This window comes from Hemiscyllium ocellatum, chromosome 20 (assembly GCF_020745735.1).
Source record: "Hemiscyllium ocellatum isolate sHemOce1 chromosome 20, sHemOce1.pat.X.cur, whole genome shotgun sequence".
NCBI classification, from domain to species: Eukaryota; Metazoa; Chordata; class Chondrichthyes; order Orectolobiformes; family Hemiscylliidae; genus Hemiscyllium; species Hemiscyllium ocellatum.
The window spans coordinates 20,005,551-20,024,402 of NC_083420.1; the positions used below are offsets into that span (position 1 = coordinate 20,005,551).

General features: G+C 37.5%; 1 protein-coding gene across 3 annotated transcripts in view; it reads right to left on the minus strand.

The window, feature by feature from the left end:
* Nucleotides 1-637: 637 nt before the first annotated feature.
* The window catches only part of LOC132825370 (SUN domain-containing protein 1-like), a 65,361-nt gene continuing 47,146 nt past the window's right edge, over nucleotides 638-18,852 (minus strand). For all 3 annotated transcript variants that reach the window (XM_060840558.1, XM_060840557.1, XM_060840559.1), the window contains 9 exons: nucleotides 18,044-18,130; nucleotides 13,971-14,014; nucleotides 13,747-13,885; nucleotides 13,361-13,612; nucleotides 12,521-12,605; nucleotides 6,890-7,005; nucleotides 2,551-2,718; nucleotides 1,996-2,088; nucleotides 638-1,487 (listed from right to left, as the gene is read on the minus strand). In XM_060840558.1, coding sequence (XP_060696541.1) covers nucleotides 1,371-1,487; nucleotides 1,996-2,088; nucleotides 2,551-2,718; nucleotides 6,890-7,005; nucleotides 12,521-12,605; nucleotides 13,361-13,612; nucleotides 13,747-13,885; nucleotides 13,971-14,014; nucleotides 18,044-18,130 — 1,101 coding nt within the window. In that variant the 3' untranslated portion in view covers nucleotides 638-1,370. The remainder of the gene's footprint in view (nucleotides 1,488-1,995; nucleotides 2,089-2,550; nucleotides 2,719-6,889; nucleotides 7,006-12,520; nucleotides 12,606-13,360; nucleotides 13,613-13,746; nucleotides 13,886-13,970; nucleotides 14,015-18,043; nucleotides 18,131-18,852) is intronic.

An 18,852-nucleotide genomic window follows, 5' to 3' on the forward strand; every position in this document is an offset into this window, starting at 1 on the left:
TTTAAGCAGTGGATATCTTACCAGTTATGAAAGACAACAGATAGATACTTTGGTCATCATATTCAAATATACAACTTAAGGCACATCATCCCAAGGTATGAAAAACAGTTCCCATTTAAGACAAGCTAGGAATTATTCCCCAATAAACATTTATTCATTCATTCTTTTTGTATCCGTTCCCATTCGTGCTACATAACCATAGACCATTACTTCATTCTACCTGACTGCAAATGAATCCTACCAGATTTTATTGAAGGCAATGCCAACTGCAACAGATAGCAAGAAATAGTGAATTTCTGTACAAAATTTTCTGTTCTGAGTCTTCAAACTCTTGGGCATGACAAATCAGAAGCTCGCTCAACTGTAGTTTGATACAGGAGGTTGTCATTTAGTTCATGGTGCCTGTATCTCCAATTAAAAAAGCTAAATAGTTCCACAATCCCTCCTCTCTCCTTGGAGGCCTGCAAGTTTGCTCCTTTTCCAAGTTATTAAATCTGCTTCCGCTAACTTTTCAAGCAGTGCATTTCAGATCATAACTCAAGCGGTTTACCCTAAAATTGGATCCCAATTTACACAGAAATATTTAAGATGCTCTAAATATTGCAAACTTGCATTCAATTACTAATGATACACAAAAGAAAGTTTACCCTTTATTACGTCTAATTACATCCAGCCTCAAAAAAAATTAAATTCTTTATTTAAACATCTGAATAGCGTTGTCCAATTCAGCGACAGCCAAGGAAATAAAAACACTTCAAGACAGTGTGAAGAATTTACAAAAATACATTGCACAAAGTCCTATGTTACTCTTGAAAAATAAATAGTTATTCACAAAGTCCCTTCCCAAAATCCCTAATTTTGCTTTACAGGAGGAAATATGCCTTGTTTTGTTTTATATCATAGTTTGAAATATACGATTGCATTTCATATTCGAAGTCTTTCTACATAGGCCACAGGTCTAATGTTAATATTTAAATATATGGATTATATTGGTTAATATAGTTTATATTCCGAAGTATTCTCTTTACAAATGAGGACTGTTGTGCAATATACAAATAAACATTATCAAATGTCCAATAAAATAGTCTGTACATCAATTTCTTTCCATTTTTCCAAGTGGAAAGGCATTCAGTGTTCCTGTTGCGCAAAGCAAATACGAGCCATTTACCAAAATAAAAACAAGACAAAAGGTTTTCTAAAAACACGAGGAAGCCATTAACCAATCAGTAGGCAGTGTTCTTAAAGCATCCGATAGGTGATTCAGCAGTACGTTATTCATGCCACAATCGAAGAACAAATTCCAGTGTCCAGAATTAGTCCCAGTTCTTCCAGTATTTACAACTTTTTACAATATTAGTACAGTCCATGATTCATTGTTTTCTCGGGTTGCCGTGCACTCTGAACCGATAGAGACAAGTGTACTCTGGGTGACCCCAGTTGGAGAATATCCGGAGTTCGACTATTTGGTAGCTTTTCAAGCTTTCATTCTAAAGTTTGGATAGAGAAGGGTAGAGCACAAAGAGAGGAACAATTACATACTCAAAAGACTAATGATTATCTGATAGTATTACCTTGAATCATGTCACTCATGAATTAACTTGTATTTATACAGAACCTTGAATGTCATGAAGGCTATTTCAGGCTATTTCACAGAAGCAAATAAAATGAACTCTCAGGACAGGTGACCAAAAGGAACAGTTTAGAAGAAGAAATTGCAGAGCTTAGACCCCAAATGAGCTGATGAATTAACGGATCAAAATCATTTAACTTAATTTTACAACTAATACTGTTACTATCAGTTTATCAGTTTATGGGTGGGATTGATAACATTCCAAATAACCTGTATATACATTCTACAGTTTTCAGAAAAAAACTGGAATAAACTATAAATTGAATATAAAATAAATCAGCAAAACTGTATTAGAACAATCTAAAATATGTCCAGAAAAGTTTAAAATAACTAAACTGACAAATATTAATTTGAAACTAAATTACCCTGACGTGGAAAGTCTGTATTGCTTCTCCTTCTTGGTCGTATGTGTACTTGCCAAAATTGGTGCCTTCTTCTTGGTACTCATCATCAAGACCCTGAAAGGAAGATGCAAGTCATTGTTATTGAAAATTTATCAAAAACCTCTTAAAATGTTATTATTCAGTTTATTTTTAAATGTGATTTCTTTTCTTAAAAAGGTTTTATAAATGCAGAGAAAGTCTGTGTAGAGCTAACTTCAGCAGCAGTTTCCATGTCTACACATACTGCCAGATGAGCATTTCTAACATTATTTATCTCAGAATACCAACATGCAGTTTTTTTTTACATTCTCACTTTCAATAAAGGTATTGCTTTTCAATGGTGTGGAAGCAGTCAGCAAAAAAGCCACAAAGCTCTAACAGTAGGTACACACGTCCCCAAAAGACTTGCGTATCTCCCCAATTGTAAACCTAATTTTTCTCATTTCATGAATGGACATGGCGAATGAGATCAGCTCACTTCAGCTGAGCATCACTGTCCATCCCTTTATTCTCCAACAGTCTGCTGCTGACACTTACATAAACACCAAAGTCCTTTGGCGCACTGCTGATATTGCCTGCTGGAGAGAGAGACTTTGGTACATGCTCCAAGGTGAAAGCTGAAGGATAAATCTCCACAGAAAGGCGAATAACCAGATATCCTTGGGATCCTTTGAATGCCCAGCAATTTCCAGGGTAAACATCTGGCTGTAACAGAAAAAGAATAAGAAACATTATAATAACATCACAATATTTCTTAAACTATAGCAATTTTAAGATGAAGAATTTCTGAATTTTCCACTTTCAGATCCAAAGTTTTGACACTCAAATCACAGATTTCACAATATCTGGTCACATCACCTCATGGATTCTTAGAATAGTTATAACATAGTAAATGGTCATTCAATGGATGAGTGCACAATGTTCCTTAGAGGAATAATTCAGTGCCACCTACTTGCTTTTCCCTTTACTCGTGCAAAAATCTCAGCAAGTCAAACCTCTGTCAAACTGATAACTTTTGGACAGAGGTTTTGCTTGTTTTTAATACCAGAATATTTTAACTAGTCATAATCTGAACTATTCAAGGGAGATACAGGACATAAAATTGACTACCTCAGTAACTCATTTTTTAAACTCAGTTTTATTTGGGAATGGTAGACTGAAGAATCTGGTTACACAGAGTCTGGGAATACATCGTACAATGTTCCTTCTGCCTCAACAAATATTCCACTCCTGTAGCATCTATGAATGGAGATAGCTGCTGTTCAGATTGCTCAGGAGGTTAACCATTGTGTGTGTGATAATGAGACACAGAGGGGTGACTTTCCCGGTCTGTATCAAGTCAGACGGTCTCGGCTGGGATGGTTGTAAAAACTGTACAAATGGGCTCATTGCCCAGGTGGTGATAGCCTGGCTAAAAATTCTACTTTCAATTGCTATGCAACTACCCCAGCTGGAAAGAGTTATTTATCTTGGGCCATCATAGGCCTGAGCCAGACTGGACTACAATTACTATTCAAATAGGCTATTGGTAGTCTCTGCTGAGATTCAGAACTGAATGGCCACTCAACTAGAACGCTGTTTACACCAGTGGAATTGCTCCAAGTCGAAACCTTGAATGGAGAAAGGTAAAGTGGGGAAAAAATTGGGACAGAAAGGGAAAAATTTAAGAATTGCAAGCAGATCACTTCACAAAATACCTATGCAAGCCAGCCATTTCAGAGCACTAAACACAAAAGAGATCATAATGTTCAGACTTAACATCTAACAGAGGCTAGCCACGTATTTAAAAAGATAAGAGTCACTGCACACTATTTAATAGTCACTCTCATACCTGCATTACCAAAGGAAATTTGGGAACATGGCACAGTTTCAGATATTGTCTTGAGCAACAAGTACTTAAACTGAATTGTCATAACTTTACTTTTGCAGTATGGGGCAAAAACAGAAATTTCAGAATTTTTTTGCAAACAGTGAAGCCTCAAATCTTTGCCAATGAATAATGAAGCATTAATTGGTGATTGATACAATTGGGAGTACATCTAGATGGCTGAAGTAAAAACACTTGGGATTGCTGTGCTGCAATTTGAGAACTATGGCCAAGATGCAAGGTGAATTTTCTTATAATTCATTCATGATAGAGGTATTGCCTGAATCTCATTGCCAGAGGGCAGTTAAGAATCAACCACATTGTTGTGGGTCTGGGGTCACATGAATCCAGACAAGGATGATGAATATTCCTTTAGGAAAAGAGCCTGCGAACCAGGTGATTGGTCATCAGATGCTTAATTCCAGTTGTTTTCACCCCAACTTAAGTAGACTTGAACTGAGAATTGAAACAAATAATTTGCTTTTGTTACATTTGAAAACCACCAGAAGTCACGTGGTCTAGTAGTCACTGTTTCTATATAGGAAATGCATCAGACAGTTTCACAATGCAAACTCCCACAGATAGTAATGTGATGATAAATGATCAAATAAATGCTTTTAATGATCCTGATCAAGGGATTAAAAATTGGCCAGGACACTAGGGTTAACTTATTCAAAATCCTGCCACAGGACCAAGCTGATGGTCTTGGTTTAATATGCTATGAGATATGTACTGCACACGTATTCAAGTGTCAGTCTTGATTTTGGGACTTATAACTCCGAGGACTGAATGCTACCAACCTGAGCTTGCATGAGACAGAGCAAGCAACAAATGTAGATAAGAAATTCAACATCTGAACATAAAATCAAAAGGCACCAGCTTAAAATAGCGAGCAAGTGAGGGTGATCAAGCACACATGCTCATTAGTTCCTTTATTGTGGTGTAATAAAAGGAATGTAACCACAGTCCCACAGGGACACAGGGCTGCTTTAGCTCTAGTCCACTGGTGAGCTTAACCAGAGGGTTATCACACCTCAAGTGAGGGGGAGATTCAGAAAACAGGACCTCAGCCAGTGCAGACATTGAACCTACACTCTTGGCATCACAGAAAAACAAAACCAACAATTTAGCAAACTTAACAAACCTGAATCACGTGCTCACGTACACACGCCAGGTTATTATTCAGCTAAGTTTTCCGTATGTTTTTTAAATATATATTACGATAATATTTTCAAACCCATCTTTTTTGAAAGACCCAGTTATCCTGTAGAGCTTGCATGTAAAAACAAAATTGCTTCAAAGTCAGGCAGAAAAGAAAATAAAAGCAACAAGGCAGATTCTGCCACCAGGGGGAAGAAGTCAACAGAGTCAATGGGTGGTTTGGTGATCAATAATAATATTAATAAAATAACAGATTCTGTGTAAAAGTAGTAATCAAACATCAGACTAGCAAATAAAGCCAAGATTCTTTGGGTGTGTATTTGCAACATCTCCGACTCCTTCCACAGAACAACTGTCCTATAACAGTAGACTGAGGAAGAATGACGGGTGACCTCTGAAACACAAGATTTTAAGGGCTTGACAGAGTAGATTATTTCCCTCAAATCCGAAAGCAAAACATAGGCGAAAGATATCAATCATTTCGGACAGAAGGGAAAAAAATCAGAACAAAGGTGGTTGAAGGTGCCATGATTTACTCCTGCTTCAGTCAAAATTTCAAGCAGACTTTTAAGGATGAATATTTAAGTCTTGTCTGTGGAAGACGGCTGATGGGAAGTTTCTCTTATGCAGCAGATACTGATTTGAAACAGCTTGGCAAATAGCCCACTTTATGTACAGGGTTCAATGTAATACTATGAATGGCAAGCAATTAACCCCAGAACGAACACCTTTTTTCAATATGTTGAAATTGTAGATTGAGCTTAGTTCCGCTGCTGGTCTACTCAAAATTTGCTTCCTATCATGGGTAATGGGTTTCCATCTGAAAACAGGCTTAAAAAGCCACCTTTTCAATTACCAAACAATGATGGAGCTTCAACCAAAATTTTAAAAAGAGTTGAGTAAATAAATGCATCATTATGTGTTTAATACAACTAACTTAGGAGTAAACTCTTCTGAATTGGATATGAACCTCAATACAAACAAAAAAGGACTTAATTTGTGATCAATTGGGCTGAATAGTTTTGTGTTCCAAGTTTCTTTTTAAATGATACTGTTCTTCAGAACAGAAACGTTTGTGATGTGATAAATTTGCTTACAGTTCAAGTTCTCCTTTCTAAGAACTTGCGGTTCTACTCGATCCAATACAGACAGGCATTGGAAATTAAAAGCTGGAATGGTTTTGTTTTAATGAGAATTTTTTTTGTATTTTGAAAGGCATGGAGAAATTACACTCCTTAAAAATAAACCTATGCAAGATGAACATGGCACAGCATTATAACTCCATGAGGATGATGGATTTTCATTCTTTCAAAACCGCTTTGAAAAGCATTTCACGAGAAGAGAAATTTTCGTGTGTTCCTGAGTTGAGATACGAGTTCACTTGGAAGAATTTTACCAGTGAAGAAAGCTTTTGAGTGATTTGGTTTTTTTTTTATTTATTTATTGTCACATGTACCTAATAACAGTAAAAAGCTTTGTTTATTAGTACAGGCAGATCATAACAAGGATCATAGGGTGGAAAAAACTTACAGGCACACACAGCTTACATTGTGCAGGGAATGCACTAAGCAAGATCATCAGCAACATCAACAACATTATTTGAAATTCATCATTCTAACAACAACTGGGAATAAGCTTTTCATGAACCTGCTGGTGCAATTCTTCAAGCTTCTATTAGTTCGTACAACTCTGAACACACAAATAGAATATTTGGCCTTAGTGGAAGGTGTCTGCACTTCCACATAAAACTATCTCACTGAATTTTCCAACTCCCTTCTGACCCAATGCAATTATACAGCTTTCCATTCAAGGTCACCAGAACTGTTCACCTCAACAGGATCTACCAACCTGAATTACCACTCTGGGAGATTGCGAGAAATACCAAAGTGGAATTCCAAAGAGACTCATCACAGCTGTTGCAGTTTCGTAGGTTTCAGAACAACGAGTGCTCAAGATGCTACCACCTGGAAAGAGAAGGCAGATGAAGTACTCAGTGGAGAATCCAACAGCACACAAAGTTTAATCCATTCTGACAATTTTTTGCCCAAGAACACCAAAGATATCAAATAGGACAACCAAGATAGCCATCTGCTAGGTCATCACATTCAACCTGCCAGCACTAATTGAAAGTAGCCTGAAACATTTAGAATCCTGTCTCGTGGAACTGAGTTTCAGATGAGCAGAGCTTACTGTAGGTAAAGTTGCGGAGACCTCTGAATAGAAACAATAAACATGTACTTTTTCAGCAACAGGTGGAAACGGGCAACATTATTAGAAAGTCAGATCAGAGTGAAACAGGACAATGGATGTTGAGATTAACAACAAGATGTGCCTGGGGAGAAGCAAGGGCTGAAATCACAGAATTGTATTACTGTAGGAGATAGCTGTTTGCCCCCTTGTTTCAGCACCAGTTGCCAAATGAGCAACTGATGAGCAGCATTCCCATCTTCTCCCCATAATCCTTATACTGTTCATTTTCAGACAACAGAAATTCCCTTTTGAATGCCTCAAGTGATCTTGCCTCAACCACAGTTTCCAGTGGCAAATTCCAGAACATGTTGCGTGAAAAAGATTTTCCCTCACATTGCTTTTAATCTATGCTCTTCCAATCTTTTCATGAGTGGGAACAGTTCCTCCTGATCCATTCTGTCCAGTCCTATAAAGATCGTTAATCCTTCTATCAAATTTCCTCTGCCTTTTCTTCTCCCAATACTCCAAATTTCCTAACAAACATTCCTCATTCATGGAACCACTCATGAATCTTATTTGCACTTACTATAACGCTTCAAAAATGTTTCCTGAAGTGCACCCACAACTGGATAAAATAATCCATTTGAGGATTATACAAATTTAACATAACCTCTTGTACCTTACATAATTAATCAAACTCTTTAAACTTTATTATTTGCACACACAACCTGTCCTGACATTTTCAATAACTTGGACACAGATACACTCTGGTTCCTGTACACTTGCAGTTCCTTTACAATTGTACCCTATTTCATTGTTTAGGTTCTTCCTACCATAATTATTCACTTTACATTTCTCCACATTGAACTTAACATATGCCATTCTAGCAATCAGTCTTTCAACTCACTTATTCTTTTATGGGATGTGAGGGTCGCTGGCAGGGGTGATAGTTCTTGCCCATCCTACTTACCTTTGGACTAAGTCACTTCCTGGGTCACCTCAAAAGGGAATTGAGAGTCAACCAAGTTGGTGTGGGTCTGGAAACACATGGAGCCCAGATCAGGTAAGGTCAGCAAATTTCCTTTCCAAAAAGGAAATGAACTAAAGGATGATAACTGATGATTTGTTTCATGGTCACTACTGGAATCCAGCTTTAAATTCCAGATTTTATTAATTAAATTTAAATACCACCAGCTGCCATGATGGCATTTGAAGTCATGTCCTTCGGTTATTAGTGCAGAGACATTATTAATGCACTAACATCTTCCTGGGGGAATTTACCTTTGAACTTGTCTTATAGGACATCAAAGGTCAAGTGACTGAAATCTACATTCTATTTACAGACAGCCAGATTAGAAGTGATTGGCTCAACCACTAATGCTATTCAAGCCAGTAAATGGTGATCACGTGAATCTTTCCTAATCTGCCTGAGCAACCATGATTTCAGATTATAGACAACCTGACCACCGTCCATGTGGAACATTTTAAATTATGCTTGTTGAGATGAATTTCTATCTCAATAAGTCAACCATAACAATTCCACAACCTGCTCTAAAAACAGTTTGATTAGCTCATACAAAAAATCCTGAGACCAAGGTGCATCACCCACTGCCCCCTTACCAGCGTCACCATAAATAGCTTTTGACATTATGCATTAGATCAATTCTCTCAAAACACCCCTTCTCTATTGTTTCAAACTAGAATGCTTCTGTTGGGTCCCACTCAACTATGCCATTGAAAACATCAATTCCAGAAATGGTTTCCATTCCCAAATCCTTCAAAGGATTTAATTATCCTCAATCAACCCTTTCCCCAGTAATATCCCTAATGTTCTAAAACAGACTTTTCATTCAGGTTGAATATATTTAGACTGCATTTATTTGCAACTCCTTTCTATTTCTTGCTGAACTCACTAAGGCAACCCATAGCTCAGTGGTTAGCGTTGCTGCCTCACAGCATCAGGGACCCGGGTTCAATTCCAATCTTGGGTGATTGCATGGAGTTTACACATTCTCCGTGTCTATGTGGGTTTCCTCCGGGTGCTCTGGCTTCCTCCCACAATCCAAAGATGTGCAGGTTAGGTTGACTGGCCATTTGAAGTTGCCCATAGTGTTCAGGATGTGTAGTTAGGTGCATTAGTTAGGGGTAAATATAGGGTAAGGGTATGGGTTTGGATGGATTACTCTTCAGAGGATCAGTGTGGACTTGTTGGGCCGAAGGATCTGTTTCCACACTAAGGATTCTATTCTATTCATAACCTTTTCTATTGTCGTGTCCCTATTGAAAATATCCAAATTTTAAAGAGAAACGAATACACGATTTAGGAAAATGGCACCTGCTGCACAGATGTCATGTGGCAATAAGACCTGTTCAACAGCAGTACAGGAAATACCTGTAACATTCATAACGTGTCATTGTTGTGACTATTTATGATCAACACTTCTCCAAAATAGATTAAGAAATTTTATATATGCAATCTGGAGTCATCCAAATGTTCATGTCTCTTCCTCTGCACAGGTTAAATTACTAAAATGATCGCGTTACAACTGATGACAAATCATTTGTTTTCCTTGTAAGTTGGTATGGTTGTGCAGATTGAATGAAATTTGAGTCAAAGTTAAAAGTGATGCATCAATTTCTTTTGCCAAAATGTCACCTTGCCAGAAAATTGCTGATTAAATTACTTAAAATCTCAAGCCATAAAGAACTACTCAAGTCTTAGCTAATTTTAAATCATGGCACAGTCAAAGCAAGTTTTAAGGAGTTGGGTCACAAATGTTTTGATTTACTAGCATCATTTCCAAATTAAAAGTTTGTACTCAAATATTTATTGAGCGATATTCTGTCATGAAATGCTTTATATTGTTAGTTCTTTCCATCAGAAAGTGATCAATTCTTTGTGCACTTTGTCGGTTGAAATCATGCTACTCAAAGAGCAAAGAAAATTTACAGCCCAGGAAAAAGGCCCTTCGGGCCTCCAAGCCAGAGCCAATCCAAATGTACTATCTGAACCTGTCAGTCAATTCCTAAGCATCTGTATCCCTCTGCTTTCCACCTTCTCATGCATCTGTCCAGACGCATCTTAAATTAATCTACCATACCTGCCTCTACCACCTCTGCTGGTAACGCGTCCAGACGGCCACCATCCTCTAAATTACTTGTCGTGTATCCCCCTTAAAAACTTTCCACCCCTCACCTGAAAAGCGTGCCCTCTCGTTATTGAATCCGTCACCCTGGGAAAAAGCTGGTCTCTATCTACCCTGTCTATACTCTTCATGATTTTGTAAACCTCAGTCAGGTCCCCCCTCAATTTCCTTTTTTTCTAATGAAAATAAACCTAACCCACTCAACCTCTCTTCATAGATAGCACCTTCCATACTCGGCAACATTCTCGTAAACATTCTCTGCACTCTCTCCAAAGCGTCCACTTCCTTCTGGTAATGTGGCAACCAAAACTGTACACAGTATTCCAAATGCGGCCAAACCAATGTCCTTCTACAATGTTAACATGACTTGTAGCTTTTATACTTAATACTCCATCCAATGAAGGTAAGCATACTATATGCCTTCTTGACCACTTTATTCAGCTGTGCAGCAACCTTCAAGGTACAATGGACCAGCACTCTCAGATCTCTCTGCGCATCAACTTTTCCCAAGGCTCTTCCATTCATTGTATAATTCGCTCTAGTATTAGTCTTGCCTAAATGCATCACCTCACATTCGCCTGGATTGAAATCCATCTGCCACTTTTCCACCCAACTCTCCAGTCCATCTATATCCTCCTGTATTCTTTAACAGTCCCTTATGCTTACTGCTACTCTACCAATCTTCGTGTCATCTGCAAACTTGCTGATCATACCAACAGTGCCCTCTTCCAGATCATTTATGTATATTACAAACCGTGGCCCCAACATTGACCCCTGCGGAACACCAATGGTCACGTTTCTCCATTTCGAGAAACTCCCTTCAACTACTACCGCCTTCTGTTGCTCAACCAGTTCTTTATCCACCTAGTTTAGAATACCCTGCACACCATGTGACTTCACTTTCATCATTACTCAGAATCTTGAATATTGAATTAATAGTTTATTGTAAGCAAGTGCGTACAAGTCCAGAAATATGAACTGCACAGATTTTAATAAAGAAATATTTCAGTACAGATGCTTAATTTGGGACTGAATTTAACTCGGAAGTTCCATTTGTCGGACCTGAAAAGCTAGAGGTTGGAATTACTAAGCAGCTTCCTGCCTTGATACTTCATGAAACTGTGGGAACTATTATTTAATTGCGCTGCTCAAGATCGATACAAAACGTACATAACTTGCCAGTCAGTCAGATATAGAAATTTGATGAGTTTCCCAGAAACCATTTTGTTATCAACGATAATAGATTTGCAACTTTCTAATCCACATGCTTGAAGAGTAAGTCTGCAAATTAAAAGTTTATTAGAGATTGTAATGGTAAACTCGCCATTGCCCTATCAGACCATAAGGCTGCTGTCTCATTAGAGACCACTGGTGATTTAACCAGATAGTCACGATTCCTCAGAAGGTGGGAGCGGTTAAGCAGTAGAGTCCTTCATGGTACATCACAAACATAGTAAATAAATAGCAATATCCCTTGAGTAACGAAACTATCAAAGATGGTTTCTAATAGCAGCCAGATCATTGTATCAAGCTTCATTTTACCCTGGGATGGGGGAAGTCCAGAACTACATGTTTAGGGAGCGAGGGAAAAGATATAAAAGGGACCTAAGGGGCAACTTTTTCATGCAGAGGGTGGTCAGTGTATGGAATGAGATGCCAGAGGAAGTGGTGGAGACTGGTACAATTACAATTACAACATTTAAAAGGCATCTGGATGGGTATATGTATAGGAAGGGTTTAGAGGGGTAAGGCCCAAACACTGGCAAACGTGACTACAATAGGTTGGGATATCTGGTCGGCATGGACAGGTTGGACAAAGGGTCTGCTTCTGTGCTGTACATCTGACTCTAAAATGTTCAGCAAGAACACAATGTAGATGAAACATATTAAAAATTTCCTCCAATCAGAAAATAAGTTTCCATTGCAGAAACTTAAAGGGCACCATTTTTAAAAAAACTCAAACACACCAGCTTTTAAACACAAATTGAAATTCACATATTTCTTACATCTGACTTTTCACAGGTCCCACTCTTGCTTCTTCATAGTATTTAATGCTTTAAAATACACGTTTGTTCACATAAATGTGCATTTTCATGTTCAATCCTCCCCCCACATACCCTGAAGTAATGCTGTAGTTACTTACCTCCAGATTCCAAAGCAAAATCCACCATTCCAGTTTTATCTTCATTGTACAATTTCAAAGCATTATTCACAATGACATGCACTTGCTGCATCGCAAGTAACCAGGGACAAAGAAAACAAAAGTAACATATTTATAGACTTATGAAGCCATACTTGCTTATGACATATTAATAATGACTACTAATAAGAGTAAGAAATTCAAACGAGACAAGTGCATCTTCTCTCTCCAGCATATCACCACTAAGTCTGGAGGGAAACTCTTCCACGAGCAGTCAAAAGGTTCTAAGCACAATGTCATTACATACCACAGGAATATAAATTCCTCAACAATTTGTTATAGCACAAGCACAGTTTTAAGAACTTTATTCTGCATAAAATATGATAGCTCAGCAACAATTGAGAGACCATCAAACCACGATTCCAAAGTATTCAATATTCATCTTGCGTATGCCCATGTGCATGGCATGATGATGTCAGCAAACAGAATTGCACTAAAAACGTGCTTCTGCAGAGACAGTTCTGTTGCATTGATCAGGAAGATAAATACTGGCTTGGATCACCTCAATCGCCACAGATCAAATACCATGCATTGTAAGTCAGTCTAAGGGTCCGTGCGTGTCAATTGGTGCACCAATGCCATTTGCAGCATTGACTTCCAGTTCAACAAGTTGCTGCAGCACAAGGACCTTGGAAGAATGCATGGAAGGAAAACATAATGGGAATGCTCATGCAATGTTACTTCAACTCTGACGATAATGGCATTTAATAGAGCAGGGACACAATACAAGGAGAGTAATGTGTAGGAAATACATACTGGAGCAACAACTTCAAGTGAACTTACCTCCTCTGAAATGCCACTTAACCCAGCATTAGTGACTGCACATGCAGCTACCTGCGCATCTGGCAGTTTTTTTGTTTCAATCCAATGTTGAGTGAGATTTTTCAGGATTTTCATTTCCAAATCTTTTAATAGGATCTGGAGCTCAGTTTGGCTGGCAAACTGAGAGGACAGCCAGTCCTTGAAAGAGGAGAGTGAAGTTTGCTTGCTTCCAAAAATCAGCAAGTTGACCAATTCTCTGACTTGACTGTCAACCTGAAAAAGCAAAAAAGGAAATAAATTGCTGGTTTGATTGTGCTAGTAACCAGACAAAGTAATCAACCAATTTTGAACAGATTGTCCTACAAATCACAACAATATTTTCACAATGAACAAAAAATTATGCCTACATTTCCTTGTAACCCATCAATTTTTGCACAAGATGTCTTTAGCTCCTGCATGCTTGACAATTCTGATTTGACTGTGGACAATTCTATATCAAGTCTCTGGAGTTCAGCCATAAGGTGCCGGTACTGTTCATTTTCATTGCTTAGGGAAGAAAAAAATTAAAAGTCAACACCAATGAGGAATTAATGAACTTCACAAAAAGCATGAACAAAATGGTGTATCATACCTCTCAGACTTCGACTTGGCAGATTCAACCTCTTTGTAAACTTCCTATGGAGAGAAAAACATTATTTTGACACTGCTTTCAGTCATGAATATTATCCGTAACAGATCATTTGCTTTCATAAATATATAAACAAAGCAATTTACCTTCAAAGTAGAGACAAACTTGTTAAATGTATTCAGACACAATATTCCTAAAACTAGGATTGAGGAAGTTGCAAACTTCTTGGCTTGGTCACAGTCACAAGGGACTTCAGTTAGATAGAGAAGGCAGAAGAATTTAGTTTATTCATGTTTTGATCAGAGATCATTTGGGGATTTTAGAAAGATTCAAAATTATGATTGTGACAGTTTCTCCTTATTTTCTGACTCCAGTGTAAGAAGCAGAAAAACCAGGAGAGATTTAAGCTCATGGACAAAACAGATGCAAGAGGTGGGGTTATTTTTTAAAACAGAAGTTGATTATGGTCATCAAGAATTCATGCCTGAAACGGCGGTGGAATTATTTCAAAAGCCCTTTCAAAAGGGAATTCAGCAAAATTGCTGGGTGATGGGACAAATGCAATGGCTTTGAGAGAACTAGTACACCTCTCTTCCTGTGCAACACTTCATATAATGATTCATTCTAACCAATTATTATCATTGTTACACAAGCATTATTGAAAAATCATTTTCTGTAAACTCCACTAAGTAACAGATTGTTTAAGGCAGGTCAGGCATGTGAGCTACTATCTCACACACACAAGTACAATCATAGCTTGCTTCACACACTTAGATGGCATAAGCTTTTCAATCACATATGGCCAAGCTTACATTCTCCACCTGGCAAATTACAGAAGCACAGCTGCCAATTTCAGCTACAACTGAAGCTACATGAAACCACTATTCAGGGCTTTGATGTACAAGCAAGCTTACATTTCAGCATCTTATAACAAACCTGCTGCACCAGCCTGAATAATTACAGTGAAATCTGATGACATGTTGTTTAAATCATGATCATAGCAGACGGCAAAGCCAAACATACAAGCTTTCTAACATGCATAACAATAATATTGTTGTTTGGTAATGCTTCACCAAGATGTGAAGCAAGCAATTAGAGTGCACATAAGATGTCACCAGATTGTCAAAGTTGAGTCACTAGAATACAAAGAAGTTTGCAAAACAATTAATGAATTTTATTTGGCATATGGGAATTGTGGAATGAGGGCAGAAGAGACAGAAAGCAAGAGATAACCTTTGGAGTAGCCAAATGTTAAACAAATGGGCCAATGATTAGAATAAGCACTTCATTTCAATGGCCCACTGGCTCCAAACCAGAACAAAATTACCTATAATTTCTGCATCGGTAATTAAAAATTACATTGAAGCTAGGAGGTAACAAAGATATTGGGGTAAAAGGCATATTCAAGTCAGGACACTCCTACGAAAGAAATAAAATGTTGGGGCTATAGTTTTCAAAAACGTCATTGAGTCAGCAATGGTTTCCAAGAATACACATGGACTGATTGATTTGGTCTTTTTTTCCAAGGAGATTTGCAATGGAAGCAGTTTAATTGACTCCTGTAATGAAGCAGGCTTAAGACTGAACAGGTCAGGCAGATATCCATTGGAGTTTAGAAAGTGGTGACCTTATTCTAGATTCTAACGGTAGATACAAAGAGAAAGTAGTCTTTGATTTCCCTTGATGAGAAGCAAAGGTACATAGTCTGACAATAAGTGGCCATCTATTTAAGATGGATACATGGAAAAAATTCTTAGGGTTACAAATCTTTGGAAATTTCTACCCCATTATGATCCAGAGTCTGAGCCACTAAATATATTCAATACCAGAGTAGGCAGGTTTTTCAAGCACAAGCAGCTATGTGGTAGGAACAAAGAACAAACTAAGGTCAAAATCAAATCAGTAATTATGTTGTGGAATTGTAGAGCAAACTGGACAGGCAAAATAGCCACTCCTGCTCCTATAGGAAATAATTACTTTTGCAAAATAGTGTTTTGTTTTCAAAGAGTAAAATGTATTTCAAATCATTTAAGCATACAGAGGGAAAAAAACCAAAGCCCAACATACAATACATATCTATACTTGACAATCTTATGTTACTTGGGTAACAAGAGAGCTCTGTTAAATTTCAAAGCTGCATTTTATTTCTGTGCCTAAAATCCCTTTTTGCTGATTTCATGAAACCCACAACAAAAGAACTTGTTTGACAGTTGCAGCTCAGATTGAGTTTGAACAGGGGTGTGGACAAGCTAAAATACCACTGTGCTCAAACAGTTAAAAAGTATCACATTATAGGAAATTATAGTGATAATTATACCCTATGTGGCTTTATTACCGGTAACTGAACACCATAATTTCAATCAGCTTTAATCTTGTGCACTGATCAAATGTACAATTCTTACCCCTGTTCATACACACTTAATTGGCAAGTAACATGCCTTTTAGACTTTGTTCATTGTAGCTCCACCATAATGTTAACATAAATAATCAAGTACATAACACTGCATATCATTTATGATAATTACTTGAAGAGTTTTCAGATTCTCTTCCTTTGCTCAAACCTAGCCCTCAGGATGAAGATGTTCATCTAAACAGACTCAAAGTAATGCAACAAAAACAAATTGTTTGCAAAATTCAACAGATCTGGTAGCATTTGTGAAGAGAAAGATAGATTTTGGGTCCAGCGACCCTTCTTCAGAACAACAATTTGTTTTCACTTGATTTCCAGCATCCACAGTTATTTGATTTTTTTTCCCACCAAAAGAATGCTTGTATACATCCATTCTCTCTCAAATGCATGCAGAACATGCCTCATGCTGCAGTATAAATGACAAAATAAAACAAGTTTACTTTAGTAAAGCATTTAAACACTAAGGGCACCCAAGTTCAGTAACCTGTGCCATCAGTTTAAAAACACAAGCAAGCAGCTCTCAATAACTCAATGAACATGGTTTTTGAAAACTAAACAAATTATTGCCAGAAACAAACTTCCTCAAGCAATGTAGTGCAAGTAATAAATCATCTTTTACAAGTCATAAGCCACTACAGACCTAACAATTGTCACTGCGTAGCAAGCAGTGCACCAAGTAATCGTTTTAACAAGCATTTACAGCCAGTTCCCTTTGATAGCATGCCTACTCTGCTAGCACCTCAGTAGTCTGTTTGACAGATAAAAAAAAGTCTCATATTTCCCATGTCAGGAGGAAAACACATCTATATTGCAAACTTATAGTCTGCTATCCTCAGCCAGTAGTTGGTATCTCATTCATTAGTTTAACTTCTCACTTTACAACATATTTCATTCACCTAAATGACCATAGATCACGAAATACAAAAATGGTATCACCTTGCAGATTAACTACATAGTTAAACTAATAACTGTGTAAGTGAACCGCCTCAAATTTTGAGCCCCCTCCTCTGAATGATTTACTTTTGATGGGTACTGTGCCTTGTTCAAGTCCTGACTTGCAGGTGAAACTCAACGTTCTGCATTTATTAATAATCTGATCAACACATCACTGCCAAGTCTAGCCAAGCCATGACTAGGTTACTAAAGAAATCTTCAATTATAAATGAGAACTGGGATTGATTACTTTGCTCCCCAAGACACACTCATTTGGTTAAACCTTGCATCCATGCTGTCACCATTGTAGAGACAGCAACCAGTGCAAACTGTGGCTTGGAACTAATCAACTTGTCTGGATTGCAACAAATTGTTGGCTAGGTACTTAACTGTTTATGGAGCTGAAAATAACCAAAGTGCATCAAACCACAATTAAGCTGCTGCAGCACTGCATTATGGAACATAAGAGGTTTTGACATCGTGAACCACCAGAATGAACCCAAGTGCTTTAGTAATATTTAAAACTCTATTTGCTATTTATCTGGTCGCCTAATTCAGATTTTGTTTTGTGCTGCCTCAGAGTAATATCAGCTGAATTTCACATTTTCATAAATTCTAATAGTTCTGTGCACCAACCCCATCTATTTGAGACTTTCTAATGACAAGTCACTACTTTATCGTTATAAGTTATAATAAAAATTAAACTCGCAGATGCATAGTGATATTACCACACCTCTGATCTGCTGGACAAACTCTGTAGCAGTAATTCCAGTTCAGTGATACGCAATTCATGCTTTTGTTGCAAAGCCATAAACTGATTCTAAGGGAAAAAAAAGGAAAAAATATTTTCAAGACCAATTTTGAAAATAAGTTCTGACAAGATTACACACGTGAAGGTAAACATATGTAAAACATGCAACATCAAAGCTTTACAGTCACTCTGCAATCTGACGCTAGATACAGAACAAACATTGCAAGGTGTAAAAGCTACTATTTAAATGAGTTAGCTTTCTTAAGCGTTAAGTAGAAAAGTTTCAACTGTTCAGCTCAGCTATAAATAAATTATTTCACAGTTGCAGAACAAAAATTTAAGGTTGTTAACTTAAAGGAACGAGTCCAGTGAATTCAAGTGGATCAAATCCAAAGTCAATCCTTTGATCAGTAACAGCTATTTTTCAAACAGTCAGCATGCAGATTGATTAAGCTATTCAGTTTTTTTTTAAAAAGTGAAAAATGATGAGTGTGGAAAATAAATTTCCTTTTGCCAAACCGAAAGCAAACCACTGAATTTGTATTCAAATATGGTGAGGAAGTAGTAAAAATAGTCAGAAACAAAGTAGGCAAGTGGTTTTCCTCCTCAAAACGTCCTTCTGTGATCAAAGATAATACAGTGAAGGATCATCAAATTTGAACATCTTTCTTCATCATTCCACACGTACTGTCATTTAATGTGCATCATTTAGATTTAAACCTAGGGGCTATGTATTTCATTTGGTGAGAACATTGAGGTTACCCAGGTGAATTGACAACTTTTGAACTAGA